Source organism: Balaenoptera physalus, assembly GCF_965194825.1.
Source record: "Balaenoptera physalus genome assembly, chromosome: 13".
Classification (NCBI taxonomy): domain Eukaryota; kingdom Metazoa; phylum Chordata; class Mammalia; order Artiodactyla; family Balaenopteridae; genus Balaenoptera; species Balaenoptera physalus.
The window spans coordinates 64531362-64555330 of NC_138892.1; the positions used below are offsets into that span (position 1 = coordinate 64531362).

The 23969-nt window shown below is 57.0% G+C and overlaps 2 protein-coding genes and 1 long non-coding RNA gene across 3 annotated transcripts; 1 reads left to right on the top strand and 2 right to left on the bottom strand.

Annotated features, from left to right (window-relative positions):
* Positions 1 to 6302: 6302 nt before the first annotated feature.
* On the bottom strand, positions 6303 to 10042 carry AQP5 (aquaporin 5). Its single transcript, XM_082421490.1, has 4 exons — positions 9555 to 10042; positions 8270 to 8434; positions 7814 to 7897; positions 6303 to 7021 (listed from the first exon to the last, which is right to left on the bottom strand). The coding sequence occupies exons 1-4, from the start codon at positions 9915 to 9917 to the stop codon at positions 6836 to 6838; spliced, it is 798 nt and encodes a 265-aa protein (XP_082277616.1). The 5' UTR covers positions 9918 to 10042; the 3' UTR covers positions 6303 to 6835.
* LOC309641483 lies at positions 8441 to 12500 on the top strand. The gene is made up of 2 exons (XR_014252626.1): positions 8441 to 9251; positions 11684 to 12500. It is a non-coding gene; the product is annotated as an uncharacterized lncRNA (long non-coding RNA).
* Positions 12501 to 14059: 1559 nt separating this feature from the next.
* AQP2 (aquaporin 2) lies at positions 14060 to 22387 on the bottom strand. Its single transcript, XM_082421478.1, has 4 exons — positions 21914 to 22387; positions 18605 to 18769; positions 18133 to 18213; positions 14060 to 17502 (listed from the first exon to the last, which is right to left on the bottom strand). The coding sequence occupies exons 1-4, from the start codon at positions 22271 to 22273 to the stop codon at positions 17293 to 17295; spliced, it is 816 nt and encodes a 271-aa protein (XP_082277604.1). The 5' UTR covers positions 22274 to 22387; the 3' UTR covers positions 14060 to 17292.
* Between the last annotated feature and the right edge of the window lie 1582 nt (positions 22388 to 23969).

Below are 23969 nucleotides of genomic sequence, written 5' to 3' on the forward strand. Positions count from 1 at the left end.
CTAAAACCCCACTCACTGAAAGCTAATGTGAACGGAGTCAGCTTTACTGAGGACGTGGGCCTGTGTGGGTGCAGGGGGGCAGATGGAGGGGGTGTTTATTCCACAGCTGATCAGTGACACCCGTGGCAATGGGCACTTCTGCTGCCCGCCAGCCAGGAGTTTCCACTGGCCCTTCACCCACTTCTGCCTCTTTCTGCCTCCCCTCCCCCAACTCAGCCCTTCTCCTTACTTCTCTGCTCTCCTCCTTCTCCGGGGCCAAAACAATCCCTCTCACGCCACACAGCGTAGCTTACTATTTTTGTGGCTATGCTGGCCCTAAGGTTACCCATGCCCTAGGCTCTGCCCTTTAACCCCCAGCAATATACCAAGGTATTTTCTCAAATAAAAGCGTTCCTTCCCTAAGAAGAACCTGCCGAACTGTTAAAATAGTACACTCTTCACCTGTTCACCACATCTGGGTGCCCTGACCTCACCCCCCGCCATATCTCCCTGCCCAGTGGTTGTCCCCTGGTGTCCTCAGGCTCCCCAAATGCCACCTGTCTCACAACGAGATCCTCATCTCTCCCTGTGACCCCAAAAGCACTCCTCCTGTTGTCCCCAGCTCAGTTGGTGGCACCTGGGAGGCATCCTTGACCTCACCCTCCCGCCCCCATCCAGCGAAGGCAGCAAGTCCTACTGATACTGAATCCTAAATCTTTCTTGACTGTGCCCTCTTCTTGCCACCCCTGCTGCCCTGCAGCCTTTAACCGTTCTCTCTGTCTTCTCCCTTGCTCCGCGCCAATCAATTATCCACGCTGCAGCCTGAGCGATCTTTCTAAAATGCAAATCTGATCCTGCTGCTCCCTGCTAACGTCACTTTAAAGCCTCCCGTCCCCTCTGTGAGCTCCGTGCCTGGCCTACAAGGTCCTCTGGGATCCTGCTCCTCCTACCTCACCTCTCCCCACTTTTTGCCTTGTCCTTTACCCTCTGGCCTCACCAAATGGCCAATGGTTCTAGAACACTCCATGCTGGTCTCGCCTTGGGGGATGCTCTCTCCTCTCCCTGGAAAGCCCACCCCACGTCCTTTGCTTGGGTGAGTCCTATTCCTCAGGCTCAGCTTTGATGTCACCTCCCACTTTCCTGGGTGAGGGGGCAGGAGCCAAGTTTTGTTCATCCCTACATGTAACGTCTTGCACAGGGATTTGCTCACTGCTGCCAGTAAGGTCCTCAATAAATATTTGTTGAATGAATGAATGAGTGAATAAAAGCTTCTTGGCCTCCTGGAGGCAGGTGACTTTCATGTCTGCTTCATTGCAGCTGGCTCTCCTTACAGCCTTATACCTGTCCTCAGCTGGGACTGGGTCTTCTGAAATCTTCAAGCGAAACATCCCAACTCTGACCACAGGCTCTGTCCATCCACCCTCCCCCATTTCAGTCCCAGTCACATTCTTCCCCAATGTCTCCCCCAGCCCCTTTCTGTTCATCCAGCCATCCTGGCTTGACTCTACCTTCTCCAGCCAGATCCCCTGGCATCTCACCTCAGTGCCCTCTGTCCCAGCTCCCTGTTCTCTGCACCCCGCCCCCCCAACCGTGTCCCTCCATCCTCATTCTTCTCCACACCCCTCTGCCCCCATCTGCCCTGCTGAGCGCTGCTGGAGAAACTCGCCCAGCTGTGCAGACTGCCGCCATGACAAGTCCATGGTCTCTGGCCTCAGTAGGGGTCACAGCTCTGCTCAGCAATCCTTACACCACACCGTCGCCAGGCGGCTCTCTCCCCATTCTTCTAAGCCCTACTTCAAACCTTCCGTACTCTCTTCAAGTACCCTACCTTGCTCTGGCTTTCCTCCGGCAGATCTACTTGCCTCCTGTCCTACCTAGAAAGTGAAACCAGCTGGCAAGACTTCTTCCCATCCCTCCACCCCACCCTCCCCCCAGCCGCAAACTCACCTGCAGCTGCCCCATGCCCTTACCAGCTTCCCTTTGACCCTGAAGAAGAGGCAGCCCTTCTCCTGTGTCTGCGTCAGGGGGCCCCTCCTTGTGTTCTTGTCTCCCTTTGAGCAACTGGGGCCCTCTCTTGGCCATTCCCAGCCTCATCTACGATTTTCACTTCTCCCTCTCCTGGCTGCTTCTTTATAATGTGCCTGGGTAATCACGGAGTAGTGGAGAGACCATGGGTTTGGAATGCCTTTCCTCTTTGTTTCTCTTTCAAGACTTTGCTCAAGTTCAATTCCTCTATGAAGCCTGCCCTAATTTTCACCTGCAGGAGAGTCAGGGCAAGCTTTGTAGAGAAGCTGGGCTTGGACAAAGCCAGTGGCTACTTCTGGCTTTGACCTCCTCGGTGCCTCCACTGTTCCAGTGCAGACTCCCAGGCTTGCCTGGCATGAAGGAGTCTTTCAAGAAATGCTCAAGATTGAAGGAATGTAGTGTGAGTGACATTCCTCTCTGGCCCTGGGGTTGGGGGGTGAGGGTGGGGGGAATTCCCTTCCTAGGGGCCGTCCCAGGGAATCTCCCGAGCATCTGTCTCCTTCCCTCCCCTAGACAGGGTCATACAGGGCCTGGGGACAGACACCTGCCAGTCCCTACATCTTACCTAGCCTCAGTTTCTGCACCTGTACACAGGCACCAAACAGCAGTAATGCCTGTCTGTTGAGAACCTTTGATAAGACAAGAAAGTGAAAGCATTTGAACACTGCCACATATTCTGTACCCCTGACCAGTGCTTAACTCCTGTGACCTCAGCTTTCCCACTTTTAAAATGGAGATGTTGGGAATTCCATGGTGGTCCAGTGGTTAGGATTCTGAGCTTTCACTGTCAGGAGCCCAGGTTCGATCCCTGGTTGGGGAACTAAGATCCTGCAAGCCACGTGGTATGGCCAAAAAAAAAAAAAAGGTGGAGCTGATAATTCCCACCTCCCTAGGAGAGCGTCCCCCAGTCAGAAAATGTTGGTTATTAGGACTGTCACCTCCCTTCCCACTCCAGCGAGACGGCTGTGAGGGCCGTGCTGGGGTGGGAAGGGTCCAGGACAAGCAGCACCTGAGGCCCCTGCTCTGGGCCCTGGAGACTGAGAGCCTTAAGTGTAGTGGCAGCCCTGGTCTCCAGTTGGCCTAGAGCAGAACCTCCTGGGGCCCTGCCTGGCCTGGAACAAGGTCCTTCACCCCCTGAGGACAGGTGGACATTGGCCAGGACTTGCTCCAGCTCCAGCCAGCATGTCCCTGGACCCAGCCAGTCCTGGGCCCTGGTAGCACGCTTTTGAGGTCACTCTTTCTCCAAGAGCTTTTGTCAAGCCCCACACCTGGCTGCCTACAGCTGCCTGTCAGGTGGCTGTGTGCTCTTAACCTCTCAGAGGCCTGTCTCTGGGCTCCCCAGACTAGCGGGTTGGGCATCTCTGTGGGGAGATGTGTGTGTGGTGTGTGCGTGGACACAAGGGGCAATGTGAGCTCTGACTGTGGTTCTCTCTCAGGGCTTGGAGAGGATGGGGGAGCAAGAAGGAGGGGAAGGAGGAGGGAACTGGAAGAGATGAGAAGGGACAATAAAAACATGACAGAAAGGGAAAGATTCAAGGTAGTTTCCCTTGTATCCCCTCACCCTTCCCCACAAAATGGTGGAAAGAGGAAGCTGAGGCTCAGAGGGGGGCTGACAGAGCCGACCCTCCTGGTAACCCCTCCTCCTGTCCATCCATCTAGACAGCAAACCCTCTGTCTGTTCTCTGCATGACCCCTAGTCCTCCTCCATCTTTCCATCATGTCACCATGTCCACCTTCCTACCTGGTGAAACTGGCAGCCCCTGGGCAGAGGAGGAGGGGAAGGGGAGGAAGCCTCTTACAGGAGAGTCAAAGCTCTTTTGGGTTCTGTCTTCAGGTGGAGCAGAGGGTCAGAGGGATGACTGAGCATGTGTGTGCCTGGATATGACACACACGTATACCTCGCTGAGAACATGTGGGGCCAGGCAGCTGGGTCTGGTCCCGAGCGGCCCTGTGAGAGGGAATGGGGGACGGGCGATGTGGCTCTGCACACACGCGGAGTGAGCGGTCTATGCCGAAAGACGGAGCCCGCTGGGTACAACCGAAGATCCTTGCGGAGCGGCGCTAGCGTGTGCGGGCTCGTGTGTGCGCAGGTCTTTGTGAGCCCCGGACTCGAGCCGCGCGGGGAGGATCCGACACCAGGGAGCGCAGCGCCCTCTGCTGGCCAAACTGCCCGGCCCGCGGCACCTAGTCAGCCCCATATGCCCTAGGCGGACCCTCGCCCTCGGACTGGCCAGTACCTCCCTCGGACTGGGTGCCCCGCCCATCCCTGAGGGCCTGTCCCTCATAGGCCCACCGTTCACCCCGTCATGCTCCCCGTGGGACCCGTCGGAGAAAGGAACCAAGTTGCTGGGCTGGATGGAGAGGCCTGCCTCCCAGTCACGGCTGTGCCTCACTTGAGTCTTGCGTGGAAGTCTTGCGAGGAGGTCTGATATTCTCGTCCACAACCGCCGGAGGAGGAAGCTGAGGCTCAGATTGGGGTTGAGAGAGCCGACCCTCCCAGCAACCCATCCTCCTGCCCACCCATCTAGACAGCTAACCCTCTGTCTATTCTTGGCCTTGACCCCTAGTCCTCCTCCATCTCTCCATTCTGTCACCTTGTCCACTTTCCTACCAGGTGAAACTGGCAGCCCCTGGGCGGGCAGAGGAATCCCCTCTCTTCTGTACAGACAGTGGGGTGGGGGGCTGGGGGTAGCTGCTTCCTGGTGGCCCAGGGGACCAAGGCCTGAAAGACTCCCCAGGGCCCCCTCTCCTCCACGCCGCATCTGGCCCAGACCCGTGACTTGGGGAAGAGGAAGCGCGGCAGCGGTGGATTCGGTGGACGAGGTCCCCCCCTGCTGGTCGGAGATGGCACTTGCGCCGGGCTCTTGGGTAGGGGCAGGGGTGGAGGCAGCGGGTGGGGGACCGCTCCTTTACCGGGGCTTCACACACACTGCCATTTGGTGTTTACTGCAAGTCGCCAGGCAGGCAGGGCAGGGTGCCAGCTGCCGCTGCCATTTACATATACTAGACTCAAGTTTGGAGGAGGGCTGGGGAGTCTGCCCCGCCTCACCCCCAGCCCCTGGGACTGACCCTGGCCAGCCACTGTCTATAGCTTCTCCCATCGCTTCTCAGTCCATCTCCTGGCCCTGCTGGCCCCTTCTCTTCTGAGGCAAAACTGAAAACCACGGGGGAGAGGTTCCCACACCAGGGAGAAGCGCGAGCTCGGGTTTAAACACTCTCGGGGGAGCAGAGGCCCAGAACTGCGGTGTGGCTGGGGTCCCAGCTGTGGACGTGCTGGTTTTTCTTCACACTAGCAAATCGAGCCCTCGATCTGAGGTGCCTGTCCCTGTTTGCACAAGGGTTTCCCTTTTATCCATTGTTTCATTTTATCCTCATAACAATCCATGAAATGGGTACAAGTATCCCCATTTTACAGATGAGGTAATTAAAACTCAGACAGCTTGTGTTATCCAAATTTGCACAACCAGGTTTGAACTCAAAGCCAGAGTGACTCTGATAAGGAGTCGTGTCCTGAGCTGTTGTGTGCCCCTCTCGCCACAGAGAGCAGCCCAGCCCCAGGAATCCCACTCCCTCCCTTCATCTGACCCCACAACGACCCTGTGAGGAAAGCATTTTTTATCCTCACTTTATAGCTTAAGAGATGGGAGGCTTAGTGAGTTGAAGGGGGTCTCCTAAGGAGTGTCAGTGGCAAGGGGACAAGGGCGGGGAAGGGCAGAGCTACAGGCCCAGAGGGGAAGACGGTGGGAACCATGGCTGGTAGAGGCTGGGCTGGGTATGGCTTCTGGTAGGGGTGGGGGCAGGGGGCTTCTCCCTCTGAGCACAGGCGCCCAACGTGGCACATTTTTGGCATACCAAGGGGCAGAGAGGGGAGTCCGGGACTGTGCCTCCTGCCCAATGACAGACCTGGCTGGTCACCCCATCGGCATCTCAAGGGGCTGCCGGGCCGGTTCACTTCTGCCTAGCACACCCTGGCACTGGTGCCAGGCCCTCCTCAAGTGGCAGGGACTTGACATAGCTGAGGAGGGAGGGGCAAGCAGGCAGGCAACTCGGTGAGGACCCCTCCTTCTCTGCTCCCACTGCCCCCCTCCTGACCTCTAGCTCTGTTGCTACATTTGGTCTCTTTCTCTCTCTCCTCCCAACCCCGTCTCTGACTCTCTAAGCCTCCCCTGGCCTCAGCTTCCCTGTCTTTCCCCAGAGGATTGTGGAGCCTGTGGAAGAGGGTGTGGGATGATGAGGAGGAGAGGTGATGAGCCAGAGTATCCTGAGGTGAGGCTTCTGGAGAGAGACGAGGCCGAACATGAATGTCAGTGGTTTATTGGGAAGCCCCCACCCCTAACACCAGCAGCCCTACCCCATGCATCCTTGAGCAGAAATAAATAAGGCGGCATGTAATGAACCAGTTTGCCTCCCTCCTGAAGAGCTCTGGGGAAGGTCAGCCTCTGCTGTCCCAGGGGCTGGGATCCCCCTGGCTCTTGAGGAGGGGCTGGGGAGAGGGAGGGGGCACAGACTGCCAACCACCCCTTCCTGGCCTGGCCAGGGGCAACCTGCAAGCTTAGCACTGCGTTCACAATGCCTGAGGTCTGACCTCGCTGCAGCAGTCTGCCCTGTGCCAGAGAGACCCCTTCCCCACCAGACCCCAGCCCCTGGCCCCCACCCCAAGAGTCCCATCCTGGGCTCCTCCTCCCAACTCTAACCGTTCAGCCTGGGGAGCCAGCACCTCCTCCCCAGCCCAGAGGACCCGGCTGCGGGGGAAGGAAGCTTGCTGTCCTATATTTCTCTTCTTTCCCCCTGCGGTTCGGGGGCCGAGAGGCTGGCCCCCGCGTGATGCTGGTCACTGGGCAGTCAGCTCCATGGTCTTCTTCCGCTCCTCTCGCTGCTCCTCCCAGTCCTCCTCGGGCTCGTACGTGCCCTTGACGATGGCCACACGCTCACTCAGGCTCAGGGCGTTGGGGGAGAACAGGTAGAAGTAGAGGATAGCAGCCAAGGCAGCCCCCACGATGGGCCCCACCCAGAACACCTGGTGGAGACAGAGCAGTGTCAGTGGGCCGAGCCTCAGGCCTCAGGGACCAAGAGCTCCCCCTCCAGAGGACAGACCCATGGGCCTCTCAGAGGAGACAGACAGAGAGACTTCCAGACCTCCCGAAGGAAAGACTTCTCCCCACTTCAGGGACAGATATACTGACACCCCACTCCCCAATGACAGGGACATGGACCACAGACACCCAGATCCTCAGAGGAGACAGACATCTCCAGAGGGACAGGGCCCCGCCAAGCCCACCCTAAAGAGAGACGAATGGACCTTCAGAGGGAACAGACATGGAGATCCTCGGAGAGATGAACAGAACGCCTCTCCCTTCCACACAGGGATAGAGACAGACTCTGGAGAGCTCTCAAAGGAGATGACAGACAGATTGTCCAGAGGGACAGACCCACAGGGAGGAAGACTCTCCCCATTCCCCCAACAGGGACAGATAAATAAAACATCAAAGAGGACAGACACACGGGCCTCCTGCCCCCCACCACCCAGAAAGATGGAAGAAAAATCCTCAGAGAGCAGCACTGGAGTACAGATCCTTTTCCCTTCCCCAGAGGGACAGACACACATAGTCAGTCCCTCCCCTCAAACCAGGGTCCCCTGCCTAAAAAATCTACCCCCGCCCCTGTCCTTGTTCCGGCTGCATCCCCTTCTCTCTCCAGCCACCCCCAAGCTCTAGGCCCCCATCATCCGGAAAGTCCTGTTAGCTGTCAGCTGCTAAGGCTGGGTTTCTAGGCCTTCATTGCCAGGGAGCCAGGGGAGGCCCAGACTCACCCAGTGCGAGGGGCTGAACTGGTTCATGATCACTGCGGGGCCGAGAGAGCGGGCCGGGTTCATGGAGCAGCCGGTGAAGTAGATCTGGACGGAGGGAGGGAGGTGGTGAGGAGGGCAGCGTGCTTGTCTACTCCCATCCGGCCTGGACTCTCCCCGGGTCCCCCAGCAGTTCAGGGGCTCAGCCAGGTCTCCAACTGTCTCCCAATTCCTAGGCTGGTGACCTCTCCCTCCACAGGTTCCTACGGACCCCTTCTCTCCTCTCTGTCCTGCGCTTGGGCTTGGCTTCCTGCCCCCGTCCCAACTCCCACTCACTTCCATCTTTCCTCAGACTGGAGAAGGTTTGAGGGGATCAAGTCTGGGCCAGAGTAGAGCAGCTCCACTCCAGGCCTTAACTGCCAGGCTCATTGGTTCAGAAGGTACTCCCCATTATTTGCCCCAAGGGGCAGCAATGCTCACCCCCACTAGGTGGCCCAGTGTGACGGACAAGCCAATAGACAGGGCTGGGGAGCCCACAGGGCTGGTGCGGCGGGAGTCGGTGGAGGAGAAGATACAGATCGCCAGCTGGAAGGTCAGAATCATTTCCACCGCAACGGCCTGGCCCGGAGTTGTGTTGTTGTTGAGCTGCAAGGGAAGGGTGTGGTAGAGACCCTGCCTTCTTCTGCCTCTATGGCCAGGGACTTGGGGGGATGGGCTTTTGGTCTCCAGAGACATCTAGAGCCTGAGCAGCTGGAAGCCAAGCCCTGTCACATCAGGGAGGTCATCTGCTGAAGAGACTACATACTTCGCAGTGAGCACAAAGCTTGGAACGCAAAGATGTGGCTAAAGGGCAAGTGTGACGGGAGCTCTTCCTGGACACAGGCCTGTCACTCGTTCTGCCCAGTCCCCAATCCCCACAAGCTGGCATTTACCCTCCCTCCTATGGGCAGCTGCCCAGTTTGCTTACGGCACCCCTGAAGCCCGCCTCCCGCCTGTGCCTGACCCGCTGCCAGTTCCAACCTCAAACCCGTCTCTCTGGCGGGGCTGACTCACCGCTTGACAATGGCCGAGAAAATCCTCCTCTGTGTTTGATTAATGAACCCAGTTTGCATGGGACATGGGGGCTGAATCTGGGGCTGCGTGCGGGGGAGGCAGCAGGGGGCCAGGAGCAGGAACCAATACTCATCAGAGACTGCATGCACTGGCACCACATTAGGGAGTTCACAAGCACGGTTTCTACACGTAACTCCCTGACCCCTGCTGTTATGGAGGAGTCCCACGTAATAGTCCCTGCTGTTACGGCCATTCCCACGTAGTGTGAGTGAGAAAAACGAGACCCGGAGAGGCCAGGGTCACCGAAGACAGCATCACAACCCACCTCTCTCCGATGGTCCCATGAGACCACTCCACTGAGGAGCACACAGGAGCAATGAGGCGCCCAAGAGGACAGAAGAGCTCAGAGGTAAGACAGGCAAAGAGAGAGAAGTTTGGGGTAAGAAAAGAGGGGCAGTAGGCAGGCACCAGGAGAGAGGCCAGCATGGGGCAGCACGAGGGGGTCAGGCAGAGGAGGTGAATATGAACCACAGGAGTGGGCTGAGGGGCACACACGGAGATTCATATTCCTGGCCTTAGGAGGCTGTGACCTTTCTGGCAGAGGTGTGCACTGGACCACTCTGTGGCACCCATTCGGGAGATGGGGTTTGGGGGCCAGGTCCAGAGCCCACCACAGGGTCCCTGCCCCACAACCAGCCCCATGGGCACTCACCGCGTTGACGGCCAGATTGCCTCGGGCATCGCGTGGTGCCACCCCATAGAGGATGCCAGCCCCGGCAATGGCGCCCACCAGCTGGGCCACCACGTAGAAGGCTGCCCGGAGCAGGGAGATCTGGTTGCCCAGTAGGAGGGCCAGTGTGATGGCGGGGTTCATGTGGCCACCGCTCACGGGCCCCAGGGCCTGGGCCATGGTGCCTATGGCCAGGCCGAAGGTCAGCGAGATCTGCAGGATGGTGGGCAGCGCCGACGGCCACTTGAGAGCCGAGCCGAGGCCGAAGAAGACGAGGATGAGGGTGGCCAGGAACTCTGCGAACACTGCCTTGAGAAAGGCCGCGGAGCACACCTCCTTCTTCATGGTCTCGAGGCAGCAGCCCCCGCAGGGGTCGCACGTCGGGGCGGCGGCGCAGCGGGCCGGGGGGGACTGGCTCCCGGGCGCCGAGCGCTCTCCGGCGCCCACGGCGTGGCTCGCCTCCTGGCGCGGGCCCTGCGGGGCGCGCTATATACAAGGCAGGCGCCCCGCGGCGGGGCGGGCGCGCGGGCGGGGGCAGTGGGCGGCTCCCGCACCCGGCGGCCAGCACTGCGCGCTGGGAGGGAACTTCAAGGCCGCCGCGGTCTCGCCGCTGACCCAGGCCCCGCGCTCCCCTCCCCCCGGCCCGGGCAGCAGCCCGCCCCCTCGGGCCACGTGACCCGGCTGGCGGTGTAGACCCGTCGGGCTGCCTGGGACCCGCGCATGGTGCGCTTCGGGCGGCTCCCGTGCTCTACTCCGCGCTGCCTGTCCCGGGCTCCCCGGGAGACTTTGTCGGGTCCGGGCTCTCTCGTCTTACCGACCTCCGGCCGTCTGCCTCCGCTGGGCCTTGATCTCCGGCCATGGTTTTCCCCTTTTCTTCTCTTCGGGCGCTGGGTCCAGCTCCTCCATTTCCTCCTGCGACCTGGGCATCCTGACCCGGCTTCGCGCCCGGCAGGGTTGGAATGATGCGCTTTCTTGAGGACAGCGCCGCCGCCATCCAGCTCCCTACCGGCCGGTGGCAGGGGCGGGCGGCGGGCAGGGCTGTGCGGGGCGGTCCGGCCATCGTGGGCCTCTCCCGCACTTTGCCCGGCAGGCCTCCAGGGTTGGAGAGGGGGCGTTTTGAGATGAGTGGGCACCGTGCCAGCCTGCCCCGGACTCAGCCATCCAACCTACTCTCTCTATTTCACCTTTCCTCATCTCTTTTACTCTCTATGACTTTGTCTCTACATCCTTTTCCATATCTGTCTCTCTTACACGTGGTTTCTTTTAGTTCCCCCCAAGTCAAGTCCTCCTACCCCTGGACTCGGTGACACTTCCTTCCAGTCCCGTTCCTCGCCCCCCTCCGACCTTGCCCCTTCCCTCTGAGCTCCCAGCTGCTTTCCACCCACCCCTCCCACCCTTCCCTCTTCCCACCCCCAGGTTAGGCATGTGGGGAATGAGGCTGGAGGGCCCTCGAGGGCTTGGAAGAGGGGCAAGGACCCACCGCCAGGATTCCAGGAGTGGAGATGCACTGAACACCCCACCACCACTACCATGACATGTCTTTGGGAAGCACTCAGCACAGTGCTTGGCACAGAGTAAGGCTCAATAAAGTTTCCTCAAGTTGTGACTGTAATGTTAAAACCCCCCTGAGGGCTCTGTGTGGAGCGAAGCGAGAGGGTGCAGCAGAGGGAGAGAACAGGTGCTCCTCTGTCAGGGGGCTGAAGGGAGGGGCGCGGAGGGAAGCCAAGGACCTGGAGGAGCGGGATGTGGACTCTGTGGCAGCTAAGATGCCAAAGAAAACAGGGAAGGAAGAAACCTCGCTATTGTTCCTGCTCTGCCCCGGTTTCCTGCTGGACCAGCTCCTCCCCCAGGTCTCTCCTCTTAAGGCAGGAGGCCCGTCTGTCCCTTCTGCCATGGGTCCTGGGGCCCTGCCCCTGGCAGAGCATGGCAGCTGTATTCAGGATCTTCATCTGGGCTTAGGGCTCAGGGCTCTGCGGGGCCTGGTTCAGACTGGTACAGACTGGAACAATGACCCTCATGACCCCAGAGGCCTTTGGGGACTAAGCCCTTTCACTGCTGAACTTGCCTCCAGTCTGCCCCCTTCCACCTTCTTTTTCATCCTCTCTCTTCAGGCACTGTTGTGAATCCACACGTGGAGTGGGAAGGACTCGGCAGTGTCACCAGGGGAAGGAAGCTCCTACTTGAGGATTTGAGACCAATCCTTTACAGCTAACAAATGGCTTTGGCCTCCACTGTGTGATTAAATTCCGAGCTACCTGTGAGGAAGATCAGACTGAGAGGTTCTGCCTTGCCCAGGGTCACACATGACCTGAGATGGGACCCATGGCGTCGTCAGAAGTGGCCTGGTGTGGCTGAAGAAGGAGACCCTATCTGTCCAGATTGCTCAAATGGGGGCAGCTGGTTACATCTCCTAGGCCTGTGCTTAAGGCCCTTCCACCTCTCTCTAACCATCAGGGTCACTCTGTCCCCAGGTTGTCACAAGAGCGCCTACATGCTGGAATTATCTTTGCCCTGAGCACTTGGACCCTTCCCTGCCACAGACCCAGAGGAATGCTTCCCTGGGACCACTCTGGGCTGGGAGATGGATCTCCCCATGTGTGACACAGAAAGGTAGAATCTCTCAGGGGGAACCCCCTCTTCCTCTCCTGATATTGGGCCCCCTTGGCTCTTTGGGAGCAGTTTCTGGTTGAGGGTAGAAATGGTAGGGTAATTGGCAGCGGGTGATGCTGCCAGGACTCCACATATCCCCAGGTTTGGGGAAGAGTCATTCATTCATTCCACAAAGACTCATTGAGCACTTACTATGTACCAGGCACTGTTCTAGGCACTGGGGATATAGCCATGAGCCAGCAGACAATGTCTCTGCGTTGTGGAGCTAATAGTCTAGTGAAAGGAGACAGACAATAAACAATGGACATATTGAAATTATATAGTACGATAGAACGTGGTTAAGTGCTATGGAAAAATAGAATATGTTATGGGAAACTGGTTCTTTGCACTTTAAATGGTTGTCGTGTGGGTCTTATTGAGAAGGTGACATCTGAGGAAAGACTTGAAGAGTGAAGCCGAATCTGGCCTCTGTACCCCAACGTCAAATTAAATCTCAGAGACAGAGTTTTGGGTGAAGTAGAAAAGAATAGCTCTATTGTTTTGCCAGGTAAAGGGGGACACAGTAGGCTAATGCCCTCAAAACTGTGTGCTCCACCCTGGGGGGGCCTGTGAGGAGTCTTAACGTCCAGGGGCGGGGTTGCTGATAAGGATCAGGGTGCATGCACGGACCGCATTCCTTCAATCCAGAGATCATCTGGTGTCAGGTTATGATGGGCGAACTGTGACCCTCTCTGGAATGAAGAGTGCTTCATCACATCTTCCATTTGGTGAGGGTTTTAGTTCTTCCGAAGAGCTCAAAGATAACATTATGTGTATATCCCTTGAGGGGGAACCAGGACCCTGCCCTCAAGGCTGTACTACTGTTTCTTGACTGCTCCTTCCTTGTCTCCGTATCCCTTCCCTTCCCTGATTAGCAACTGTTTGAACCTGCCCTTTGGAACTCAGAGAAGGGGACACAGAAAGGCTTTTGTGCCCAGGAGCCCCACAGGGTCCTGCTTGGTTTCAAGAGGAGAGGGAAAGAACCGTGCACTATCTGGGGAAGAACCTTCCAGGCAGAGGGAGCAGCCCGTGTTGCTGAAGCAGGAGAAAGGGAGGGCAGAGAGTGGTAGCAGTGGGCAGACCTTGTGTGTCACCTGACGGACCACAGGCTTCACTCGAAAGAGGGAGTCATTGCTCAGGGACTAGCGTGGGCTGACAGAGTTTTAACACAACGCCTCTGTTGCTGTGTAGAGAAGAGATGGGAGGGGCGGGAATGGAAGCGGGGAGACAGTGGCCTGGCCCTGAGTGTGGGTGCTGAAGGTGAGAGCGATGGGATCTGGATCCCTTGGAGGTAGAACTGACAGGGTTCCCTGGTGGAGTCAGGGTCGGGTGTGAGAAGGAGGAGTCAAAGATGACTCAAGCCTTTTGGCCTGAGCAGTTGGAAAGATGGAGTTGCCATCAGCTGGGATGGGGAGGACTGCGGCAGAAGCAGGTTTGGGGAGACGAGCAGAAGGCCAGTTTTGGACATGTTGAGTGTTAGGCATTGTCCTAGACCCTAGGGTCCCTGCCCTGACTTCCCAGCATGGTGCTACAGCCAGCACGAGGGGACTGAAAGGGGCTGTCCTTTGCTCTCTCTGGAGGACACACAGCCGGCCCATGTCCTGGTGGCCTCCCTGTGGTGCCATCTGGGTAACAGAGCCCAGCATGCCCATTTTGGCCAGGTTGACAGTGGGAATTGGCCACCAGAGTTCTCCTAGCTGAGCTTATTCAGCACTGAAGTCCCCTCTGCATCATCCCTAGCAGCAGCTCTGGGAAGCTCATGACATGCCACAGACCCCAGTCTGTCTTCTGGCACCTTGGACTGCACGGACCGTTTCTAAGTTGTGAAAGAAACAGCATTTATTGACAAATGAGCATTTATTGAGTGTTCACTGCGTGCGGAGGGAAGATAGAGAGGAGGGTGCCATCCAAGAAGCGGAAGGAGCCCTGCCCCCAATGGGCTCACAGTCTAGCTGGGAGGCACCGCCTAGATACAGAATCACAGCTTAAAAGATACAAAACAATATGGAAGCAACATGTGCAGATGCAAAGTCATGTGGCACAAAGTGGGAGCGCGGAGGTGGAGGCAGCTGGGACCCAGTGGTCAGCCACTCCTCCCCTCAGCTCAGAATCTTCTCAGTCTCCAGCTTGGGGACCCGAAGGTCTGTTCATCTGCCTCCATGCTTCCCTGCCTCTGTCTGGTTTGGCGTGTGTCTGATATCCACCCTCCTCCAGACTGGGTGCTCTTCAAGGGCAGAAACCAGCTCGTGTCTTTGTCGTTTTCTCCCTCCCTGGCCACGGCCCTCCCCAAGGCTCCATGTCTACCACAAGGCAGCAGGCTGGGCTGGGCAGGCTGGGTTGTATGCGCTGGTTTCTGCCAGGGGCTCCCAGGAGGGGCCTAGGATTGGTCTCAGCACAGACCTCGTCTCCTCTGATTTCTGAGTGGAAAGATCATGAGATTTTGCATAAGAAGGCCTGAGTTCAAGTCTTAGCTCTATATACAGCTGTGTAACTTTAGACCGGTCTTTCAGCCTCAGCCTAAAATGGGAAGGACGGTATTTGCTCGCCCTATCTCGAGGGGTTGGGAGATGATTACAGGAGATGCTTTGGAAAAAGTAACACCCAGCATGGCTGCTGGCTGCTGTGCTTCCCTAACCTGCCTGAAGTTTTAGGAGGATTAGATGAGCTAACGCAGGTAAAGCACCCAGCACAGAAACTGGGACACAAGAGATGCTTAATAGGTGTCAGTTCCCCTCCACCCCCATCACCTGAATCCTGCTTTGACCTCTGACCTCAGTGACCCCAAACTGGGCAATCGGGGCTGGAAGTGGTGGGGATCTCACATTTAGTTTGGGGGGGAGACGCAATCTTGGAAGAAGAACAGACTAGAGAGAAATTCTTGGCAACTTCTAGAGGGATCTGTTGGGGAGAGGTGAGGTGAGGATGAAATACCTGAGACACATCCAGGCTTGGCTCACAGCTCAGTACCTTGCTGCCTTTGAACTTCCAGAGCAAGGACACTCAGCTGCCAGGAGTACAGCCCCAGAAGTCACTTTGGTCTCTGACTCAACCCACTCCCCCGGTAGTGAGGCTAAGCGACTGTCATCAGCTGTCGGGGACTGGGAGAATCATCTCCATAGCACCTATGACCTTCTAACCCGAAGGGAGGTTTGTTCAAGGAAGACAGAAAAGAGCATAGAGGAGGTAGTGGGCATAATTACAGAGATGTGTTCCTCATACACAGTCAGTCTCTGAAGGGAGTGGAGGGCCCAAAGGGGCTGGAAACTGGTGCACAGTGGTGCTTGGTGCAGTGTGGGACAGACACAGATAAAAGCCTCGAAAGCATGGAGGCAACAGAGCACGGAGAAGGGGGCTCAAGGTGTGATTCTTAGGTTAGCTATGCGGCAGGCTGGAGAGGGAGGGTAGAATGGACGGTCTGGGTGGTGGGGAGAGGGGAGGGGAGAACAGCCCGTGTGTGCTCAGGGTTTAGAGAGGTTAAGGAGCTGGACCAGGATGGGGCCAGCCCCAAACCCATCTCCTGCCCGCACCTTGGGGCCCCAGGGCTCTCCTTTGCTTTGACCACCAACTAAAGGAGATAAAGGAGGCCAAAGGTCAGGCCCCTTCTGCATTCTCCCCCCAGGAATCAGAAATGATGAAATGATCCCAATAATGCATGATAATGGTATGAGGAATACAGTTCACACAGCATCTTTACATGCATCGTCTCACTTAATCCTAGTTAATCTCAGTTGAGAACCATTGCATTGGCCTGGAAATTTAGAAGCCCAGCTCTAGACACAGTCCTGCTTCTGCCTGGAAAAGTCATCTCCCTTCTTTGGTCCTGAGGGCGCTAGGGTGCTCTCTGCACAGTGATGTCCTGTGGTGGGAGCCAGAGGGGAGGGAGCACCAGGGCTGGGGGGTGGAGGGGAGAGAGGGGAAGAAGAGCTGCTGCCTGGGGAGCGGGGCTGGCGGTGCGATGGGTGATGGAGGCGTGTTGCCTGGTGCCTGTGGTTGCGTGCCTGAGTGCCTTGCCCAGCCGGCCATAGGTGTGTGCTGGGCGAGGGCTCACTTGTGAAACTGAGTGTCTCCTTTCAAGAAGTGTCTAGTTGCAAATCTCCCCCTCTCCCAAGACAAAGCCCAGGGGCTTACAAAGGCCTTTTGTTTTCTCTGCCACAGTGGGAGGCTAATCTCTGAGTCTGGAGCCCCCCCTGGAGATGAGGTCGCACGCAGGTACACTTGTTGGGCAAGCACACACACACATGCCTGCTTCCTCCCTGGGCGAGGTCCTCTCTTAGGGCAGGAAGGAGGTCCTTGGCCACTCAACCATCCCCCCGCCCCCCCCAAACCACGGCCCAGAGGCCACTTTGGGAGCTGTTCTCTAGTTGATACCTCACTACGTCTAGCAATGGGTCCTGGCAAGTCTTAGGACCCAGTGCTTCCGCTTGGGGAAATTTTCCAGAAGGGGCAGGGTAGGGGTTGGATATCAGGGCCTCCCTTCAGCTCTCTCAAAGTGGCCTCCATACCCTCCTCTTCCCTTCTCCTGGGAAGCACACTTAGAGCTCCTGGGGATGAATGGCCGGAAGGACTCATCCACTGCAGAGGAAGTGGATTTATTGCGGGTGGGGGAGGGAGGGGTCCAGAGGGGAGCAAGAGGTGGCCAGCCATTGCACACTTGCATCACCACAGGCACACCTGCTTACACTCAGGAGCATGCACAACCCTGCACCTGGGGACAGAGAGGCACTGGGGGATGAACGCGCAAAACCTGATGCCCCATTCCCAGACCCCGTCCCCCGCCGCCCACCCAGTACACTGCGCAGGCTCTCCAGAGCCTTCCTCTGCCCTTCCTCCCCAGCGCGGTGCCCAAGTCCCCAGCTCCCTGCCAGGCGCCACGGGGTCGACTACTCGACTAGTCGCTGCCCCGCAGCCTCAAGGCAAGGGATCTGCCACGCTCACCGCTACCCCCGCCCTGGCCTCGGCACGTCCTGGAAGCAGCCACTCTGCCCTGGGGGCCGGCTTCGGACCTGGGGAGAGGGGCTCCGGCGGGGCTGGCGGGCGCTCCCCCGAGCTCCCCCGAGCCCGGCCCAGGCGCTCAGGCCTTGCTGCCCCGAGGCAGGCTCTGCGGCGAGTGCAGCTCCACCGACTGCCGCCGCCGCACCTCGCGCTCCTCCCAGTCAGTGTCGGGCTCCAGCCCCTTCAGCACGGCCAGGCGCTCCGACAGGCTCTTGGCGGGCGGGAACAGGATGTAGTTGTAGAGGAGGGAGGCCAGGATGGCGCCGACCAAGGGTCCGATCCAGAAGACCTGGGGGCGAGCGAGAGGGCGGCTCGCGGGAGTGCTCCTCTCCCGCTTCCCGTTGAAAGGGGGCCTCACGCGGTGAATGTAATCAAACGCGTATCCATGTAGGTATCAATGACTAGTGAGCAACTGGGAAGACTTGTTAATGGGGCTAATGGTGCGAACTGGAGCCGACTTCCCCGGGGTGAACTTGGACAAGTTACTTACCTTCTCTGTGCCTGTTTCCTCACTATAATAAGACGTACTTTCTGGAGTTCTTGTGAAAAACTAAATGAGTCAATATTTGCAAAGCACTTAGAAGAAGTCCTGGCACATACTAAGTACTAGATAAGTGCTAAATAATAGAAATATGTTACGTAGTATAAATATTACCATTTATCGAGTTCTAAGGCACTGCGTCATCTGTTTTACACCAGTTACCTCACTTAATCTTTACAAAAAGCCAAAGCAACAACTGCTCTTATCCTCATTTACAGATGTGGAAACAGAGTCTTTGGCATCAGACCTGAAGGGTGGACCCAAGACTCCACGGGGCCCCAAGAGGAGGACTGTGGAGGGTTTGCTGATCCCACCCCAAGCTCTTCCAGCCAGATGGGTTTCTGGGGGAGGGGAAGGCAGGGAGGTTTCAGCCATTACCCAGTGGTTGTCAAACTTGCCGGTGACCACAGCTGGAGCCAGAGAGCGGGCAGGATTCATGGAGCAGCCAGTGTAATGGATCTGCAATGGGAGGCAGGGGTCAGGGAGGGGAGGGAGGTGAGGAAGGGGTGGGGGGGAGTCTCTGTGCCTCTCTCCAGTGCTTGACCTCAGCCTAAAGGGAATCCATGCGATGGACAATTGAGTTCATGTTATATTTACAAGGCTCGCTATTCATTTGAAGCTGGAGTGATATCTGTCCCTTTGTGGTATATGGGAGTCAAACCCTCTGGGGTGTGTCCATGTGTCTTTCCCTCTTGGGAGTTCTGTGTATCTGTCCCTCTGGGGTCTTTGTGGCTCTCACTTTTGGGCGTTCTGTGTATCCGTCTCTAGAGTGGTCTGTGTGTCTGTTTCCTTGCGGAAAGTCTGTGTGTCTGTCCCTCCAGGGATGCTGGAACCAGTGGCCGTGACCTACCCCGAGGAGGTGGCCCAGGACCACAGAGAAACCAATGGAGAGGGCGGGGGTACCCAGGTTGTCTCCACGGCGCTCATCCGTGGAGGCGAAGATGCAGAGCACCAGCTGCAGGGTCAGGAAAAGCTCCACAGTAACGGCCTGGCCAGCTGTCGAGTTGTTGCTGAGCTGGAGACAGAGAGGGGGTGGGGGGGACACACTGAGCATGCTCCCCACTGGTGCCATCTTCCTGCCCACCTGCAGTCAAAGCTCCACATAGGCTTCCAGGCAGCAATCCAGAACACCAGGGCTCACCAGCCACCTTAGTCCAAACTACTGATGGCTTCTTCCTGGGCCATGGCACAAAGGCAGGGGGATGGACTCTACAACTGCTTGTGGTCCCCAGGCCAGAGGTAGGGAAACTGACTCCATAGCCCATTAGATTTGGGAGCTGGGGTTGTGCGCCTGCAATGTGAAAGGAAAAGGATGCTGAGATCCAGAATTTCTGCTTCCTGAAGAACAAGGAGGGAAGAGGTTTTGATAGCAGCAGGAAGCTTTAGGCCAGGTAATAGGAAGACCTTCCTCTCTATTTAAGCCATAAGATACTGGTGTAACGAGAGGCCTGTGGTCTTTCCTCCTGTGGTCAAAGGGCTCCCAGGAACAGGATCTAGGGGACGGTGCTAGTGTGCCCCCTCCCTCTGTGACTGCATTGTACAACTCTTTCCTCTAACCTTTGCCTGTTCCCTTTGACCTTGCCTGTTCCATACTGCATTTCAGGCCTCAATTTTGCCCTGTGGATTGGCTCCCTGCATATCCTACAGAGGTTGAGGTTGGGGTGCTGGAGCCCTGTACTGTGGTGCCTCCACACCCATGTGGGGTGCCCATGGTCCCAGCAGACCTTGCCTTGGGTAACAAGAGAACTTGGGGCTGAGCAAAGAGGCGATTTCATAACTAGGCTGCACCCAGTACTGGATTTCTTTCTGGGTTTTGTCATCTTATGCCCTACATCCTGCACTCTGGGTCTGGGCACTGCACTGGGCGGAGCTGTGATAGTTCTGAGCTCCCACGATCCTTCTCCAGGCCCTGAACCCCAACCCCGGGTCCTAGCCCTCAAGCTGGCACCCTTGGGTCTCTCTAGAGTCTAACTTCAACCACCCCCTGTGCCCCCCTCCCCCCCGGTCTTCCAATGTCAGAGCCTATAGTGGGCGGCAGTGAAGAGCTTTGAAGGCAGACACTTTGGCGCTTTTGACTTGCTGTGGGGCCCTACTTATTTCAGCCTCAGTTTGTCTTTCTGTAAAATTGGGATAACAGAATGGATCCTGGAGGACTGTCTGAGAAACAGAAATGACAAGGGCAGAACCCCAGCTCCACTCCCACTGGTAAACAGTGGATCTAAGGGAGACACTGTGGATGTGGGTTTGGTGTCAGACAGCTCTGGGTCCGCTTCCAGGTGCTGACACTGGTTCTGTGATTTGAGTCAATTAAATGCTGAACCTCAGTTTACCACTCAGGGTGGAGAATCACAGAATTCACCTTACAGTCTTGTACCTAGAATGAGATGAAATCTGGCCTAGCACGAAGCAGATGCGCATCAATGGTAACTTCTTGGTGGACAGACTGGCTTTTCCAGTGACCTCAGAGGACACTTGGGACAGCCATGGGGGTCAACTAGCTCTCACTAGCCTCAGGACAAGTCAGTCTCGCGGCTGCCCCATTCCAGCCAGGAAGGTTCTCCCCAGTCCCTCAAGATGGTAAATGCTGAGCAGTAACTTGGGGGAGCCTCCTCAGACCCTTCCCTTCTGAGGACCCTAGTCAGCTGTGAGCTGATGGAAGAGCAGGAGGCCATGTCCTCATGGCCCCTTAGCACTCCCATTGCCCTGCTATTAGAGGAGGTTCCCCAACCACACATTCTTGAGACTTTCTTGGCCATGCTCTCAGGAAGTTCCTCTCTCAGTCTAACTAGACCTCATCTTGCTGCAAACTGAACTAATTTCATTCTCAATGGAAATGGTCAGATTTCTCAGTCTGTCCACCACCATGGCCACTCTCGCCTTTTTTCCACCTTGAGCCCCCAGCCTAAAGATATTTTCCATTTTGAAGAAGAGAGAAGTTCTCCAGTTGGGATACCCCTGCCCCTTGCATGAGGAAGGCCACCTGTGCAGAGGAGGGAATGGCCATAGAGACTGTGCAGGACTCTTCAGAGACATCAGAGCTCTTATCCAGTGGCCCAGGGATAGAGAAGGCCAGGAAATGCAGGAGACTGAGGCACAAAAGAGGCACTTGCCGTCTTGGCTTGGGATGGGGGATGGAGCAAGAGCTGTGTTGAGGGGACACAGACTGTCCCTTCCCACCCATGCCCTCAGATGCCCAGGCCTTTCGGAGACCCGGGAGATGGGGAGGGTGGGGGTGGGGAGGGGAAGGGGCTGCGGCGTCACTCTCAGCTCCCAAAGTGCCCAAGGCTCCCGATTAGCCACTGTTCATGGAATCAGCAGTTAGCTCATGGGCTCTGAGGACCTTCTCCGAGGTCTGGAGAGACCTTGTCCCTTTAGCTTCGCCCTGGGTTCTGGTGCTTTCTCTGGTATTGACAAACTGTAGGACTTTTAGCCTGTCGCTTCCTTTCTCGGAGCGTCAGTTTCCTTGTTTGCAAAACAAGGCTTAGGTGGTGGCTCAGGAAGGGGACGCTGGTGGGGTGGAAAGATCCTGGGTTTTGCAGTCCAGCCTGGGTTTGAAGGCTGGCTCTGGTACGTCCCCTTTTTGAGCCTCAGCTTCCGTGTCCTTAAGAAATGGGTCTTCTCATCCCTCCCTCGCAGGCTGTTGTGAGGTATCAACGTGTGGCTCATGAGGAGCCCCCGCTGTGAGGCCTGCACACAGTAGATGCTGAAGAAATGTTGGGTCTTCTTCCCTCGAGAAGATGCCGGGGACTAGCCCTCTGAGGTTCCTCCCGGCTCGTAAAGCACGTCTGCTCTGGGACCCTGTCCTCTGCCGAGTCCTAGCGCAGCCCTCACTGTAATGCAGGGACCAAGTCAACAGAAACCTTGATGCTCCTGTTCCTCCAAGAGGCTCAGGACAGAAGGTACCAGTAGACCCGTGTGTATCCGGAATCTGCTCTGACATTACTGCTCCTTCTACCCTGACTCTCCTATGGCAGCTGTGTTCCTGGCTCTGGAATTTCTGCCCCTCCCCCATACACCCACCCTCCCTCTCTTTCTGTCTCTCTCTCTCTCTCTCTCCCCACCTAGACCCTCACCCAGATCTGGTCCCTCCCATGTCATCCTTTATAAGAGACTCCCCAGGATCTGCCCCTGTGGAAAGGACAAAGTTCTGGCTACTCACAGCATTGACTGCCAGGTCCCCTCGGATGTCTGGTGGCGTGATCTCATGGAGCAGAGCGGCCCCGGCCACGGCCCCCAGCAGCTGGGCCGCCACATAGAAGGCAGCTCGGAGAAAGGAGACGTGGCAGCCCACCAGGCAGGCCACAGTCACGGCAGGGTTGATGTGGGCCCCGCTGACATGACCCAGAGCCTGCACCAGGGTGCCGATAGCCAGGCCAAAGGCCATGGCAATCTGCAGTACAGAGGGCAAGGCCTGTGGCCAGTTGAGGGCCGAGCCGAGGCCAAAGAAGACGAAGATGAGTGTGGCCAGGAACTCTGCAAATACCGCCCTGGAGAAGGCTATGGATCGGAGTTCCCACATGCTGTGGAGACTTCCGTGGGCTAGTCCAGTGGTCTCAGGGACGGGAAGCTTGCGGCTCGCTCTCTCGCTCTCTCTCTCTCCGTCTTTCTCTTTCTCAGGGTCTCTGGGGAGGCTGGTCATGGGCATTTATAGGGTTTTTCCAGCCTGGTTTTGGACACGTGAGATGGAGGTGGACTTTGGGCCAGTACCTCTTGTCCCCTGTGGCTGCCTCCTGCCCCCGCTCTCCACCCCTGCCTGCAGCATGCCTATCACCCCATCTTGGACTTCACAGCTGAATAATGTTCCCCATTAATAAGCTCCAGATAAGGACTGACGTCCCCTAGTTTTCCGTGTTTGTTCCCTTGGTTACCCCATGGCTGCTGCCCCAGGGCCTCCCCTGCCCACCCCCACCCCCGTCCTAGGGGGATTCTCTAGGGGATTGCACCGCCAAACCCCTCTCTCTGATTCAAACTGTTGGCCAAGGCAGGGGCAACACCTTACAAAACTGACCATGAGACAGGGTGTCAACGCTACCCCTTCTGGTGATTGGGAAGTTCTTCCTGCTGTCTGACCTCCAATTATTCTTTCTTGCAGGGAGGGAATGGAAAATAACTGGTTGATGTGACGTGAACCTTCCAAGGCATAAAGGTTTTGTGTCTCTTCTGTGCTCGCTTTCTTGCAGTCAATCATCCAGAAGTTATTAAGCTTCACTTGCTCCCTGAAACCCCAGCCAAATAGCAGTTCCCATAGCCTGGAGGCAGGGGGTGATTTCAGAGGCATTGGGACCCTGGCCTTGGGTGATGGAGTCAACCTGGGGTCGACTGAGGAAGCTGCGGGCTTCTGTTCCATGGTCCATCTCTGTGATTTAAAAGGGATAATAAACGTACATGGGCTTGGGGTTTGGAGTAAATGAATTCATGCATAGAAAGTGCTCAGAGCTGCGCCTGGCCCACAGCAAGCTATCAATTGATATCACCTGTTATTAATAACATTATTTATACTCTGAGGTGGAGACCACGACTCCCCAAACTCACATGTCAGGGTCCCAGAAGCTGTGACAGGCTCTAGGCACACCCTGGAGCTCGGAGCCACCCAGGCCACAGGGGGAGGACATTTTTGTGGGGCAGTGAGCTGTGCAGGCTCAGGGAGGCTGCAATAAGCAGCCCTCTGGCCTCAGTGCCCACTCAGCCCAGCTTCTGGGCAATGCCACCTCCTGCCATCAATGCCACTCTGGCCCGAGGTCTAGAGACATTTAGGTCTGGGCGTCCCCCCGGCCCCATTCCATCGCACTTCTCTAATCCTGCCAGCCCTGCACCCTCTCCTGGGGACCAAAAGGCAGGGTCAAGCTCAGAGTGTGACCAAGAGGACCGGCTCTGGGCCCTGCTCTCTCTCCTGTCCAGCAGGTCCCTGGGCAAGTCACAGTCCCAGGAATGGAAATCTGAGAGTGACTGGAGACTGAAGAGTGGAGCCCCTTGTGTTGCTGTGTGCCCTTGGATGGGCCACGCAGCCTTTCTGGTCTTTCCTCTTTGGTCAAAGTGTTCATGATCTTGAGAGAGAAAGTGGCCCACTGACCCTTGATTCTGGGCAGGATCTCCCCTAACCTGGTCAAGTGTAAAATCTCTTACCTCCCGATATACCCAAAAGCGGTGTCATGACTTCTCTCTGTAGCCATTAACCCCCAGCCCAAATTTGTGTATGTGTATGTTGGTCATTCAGT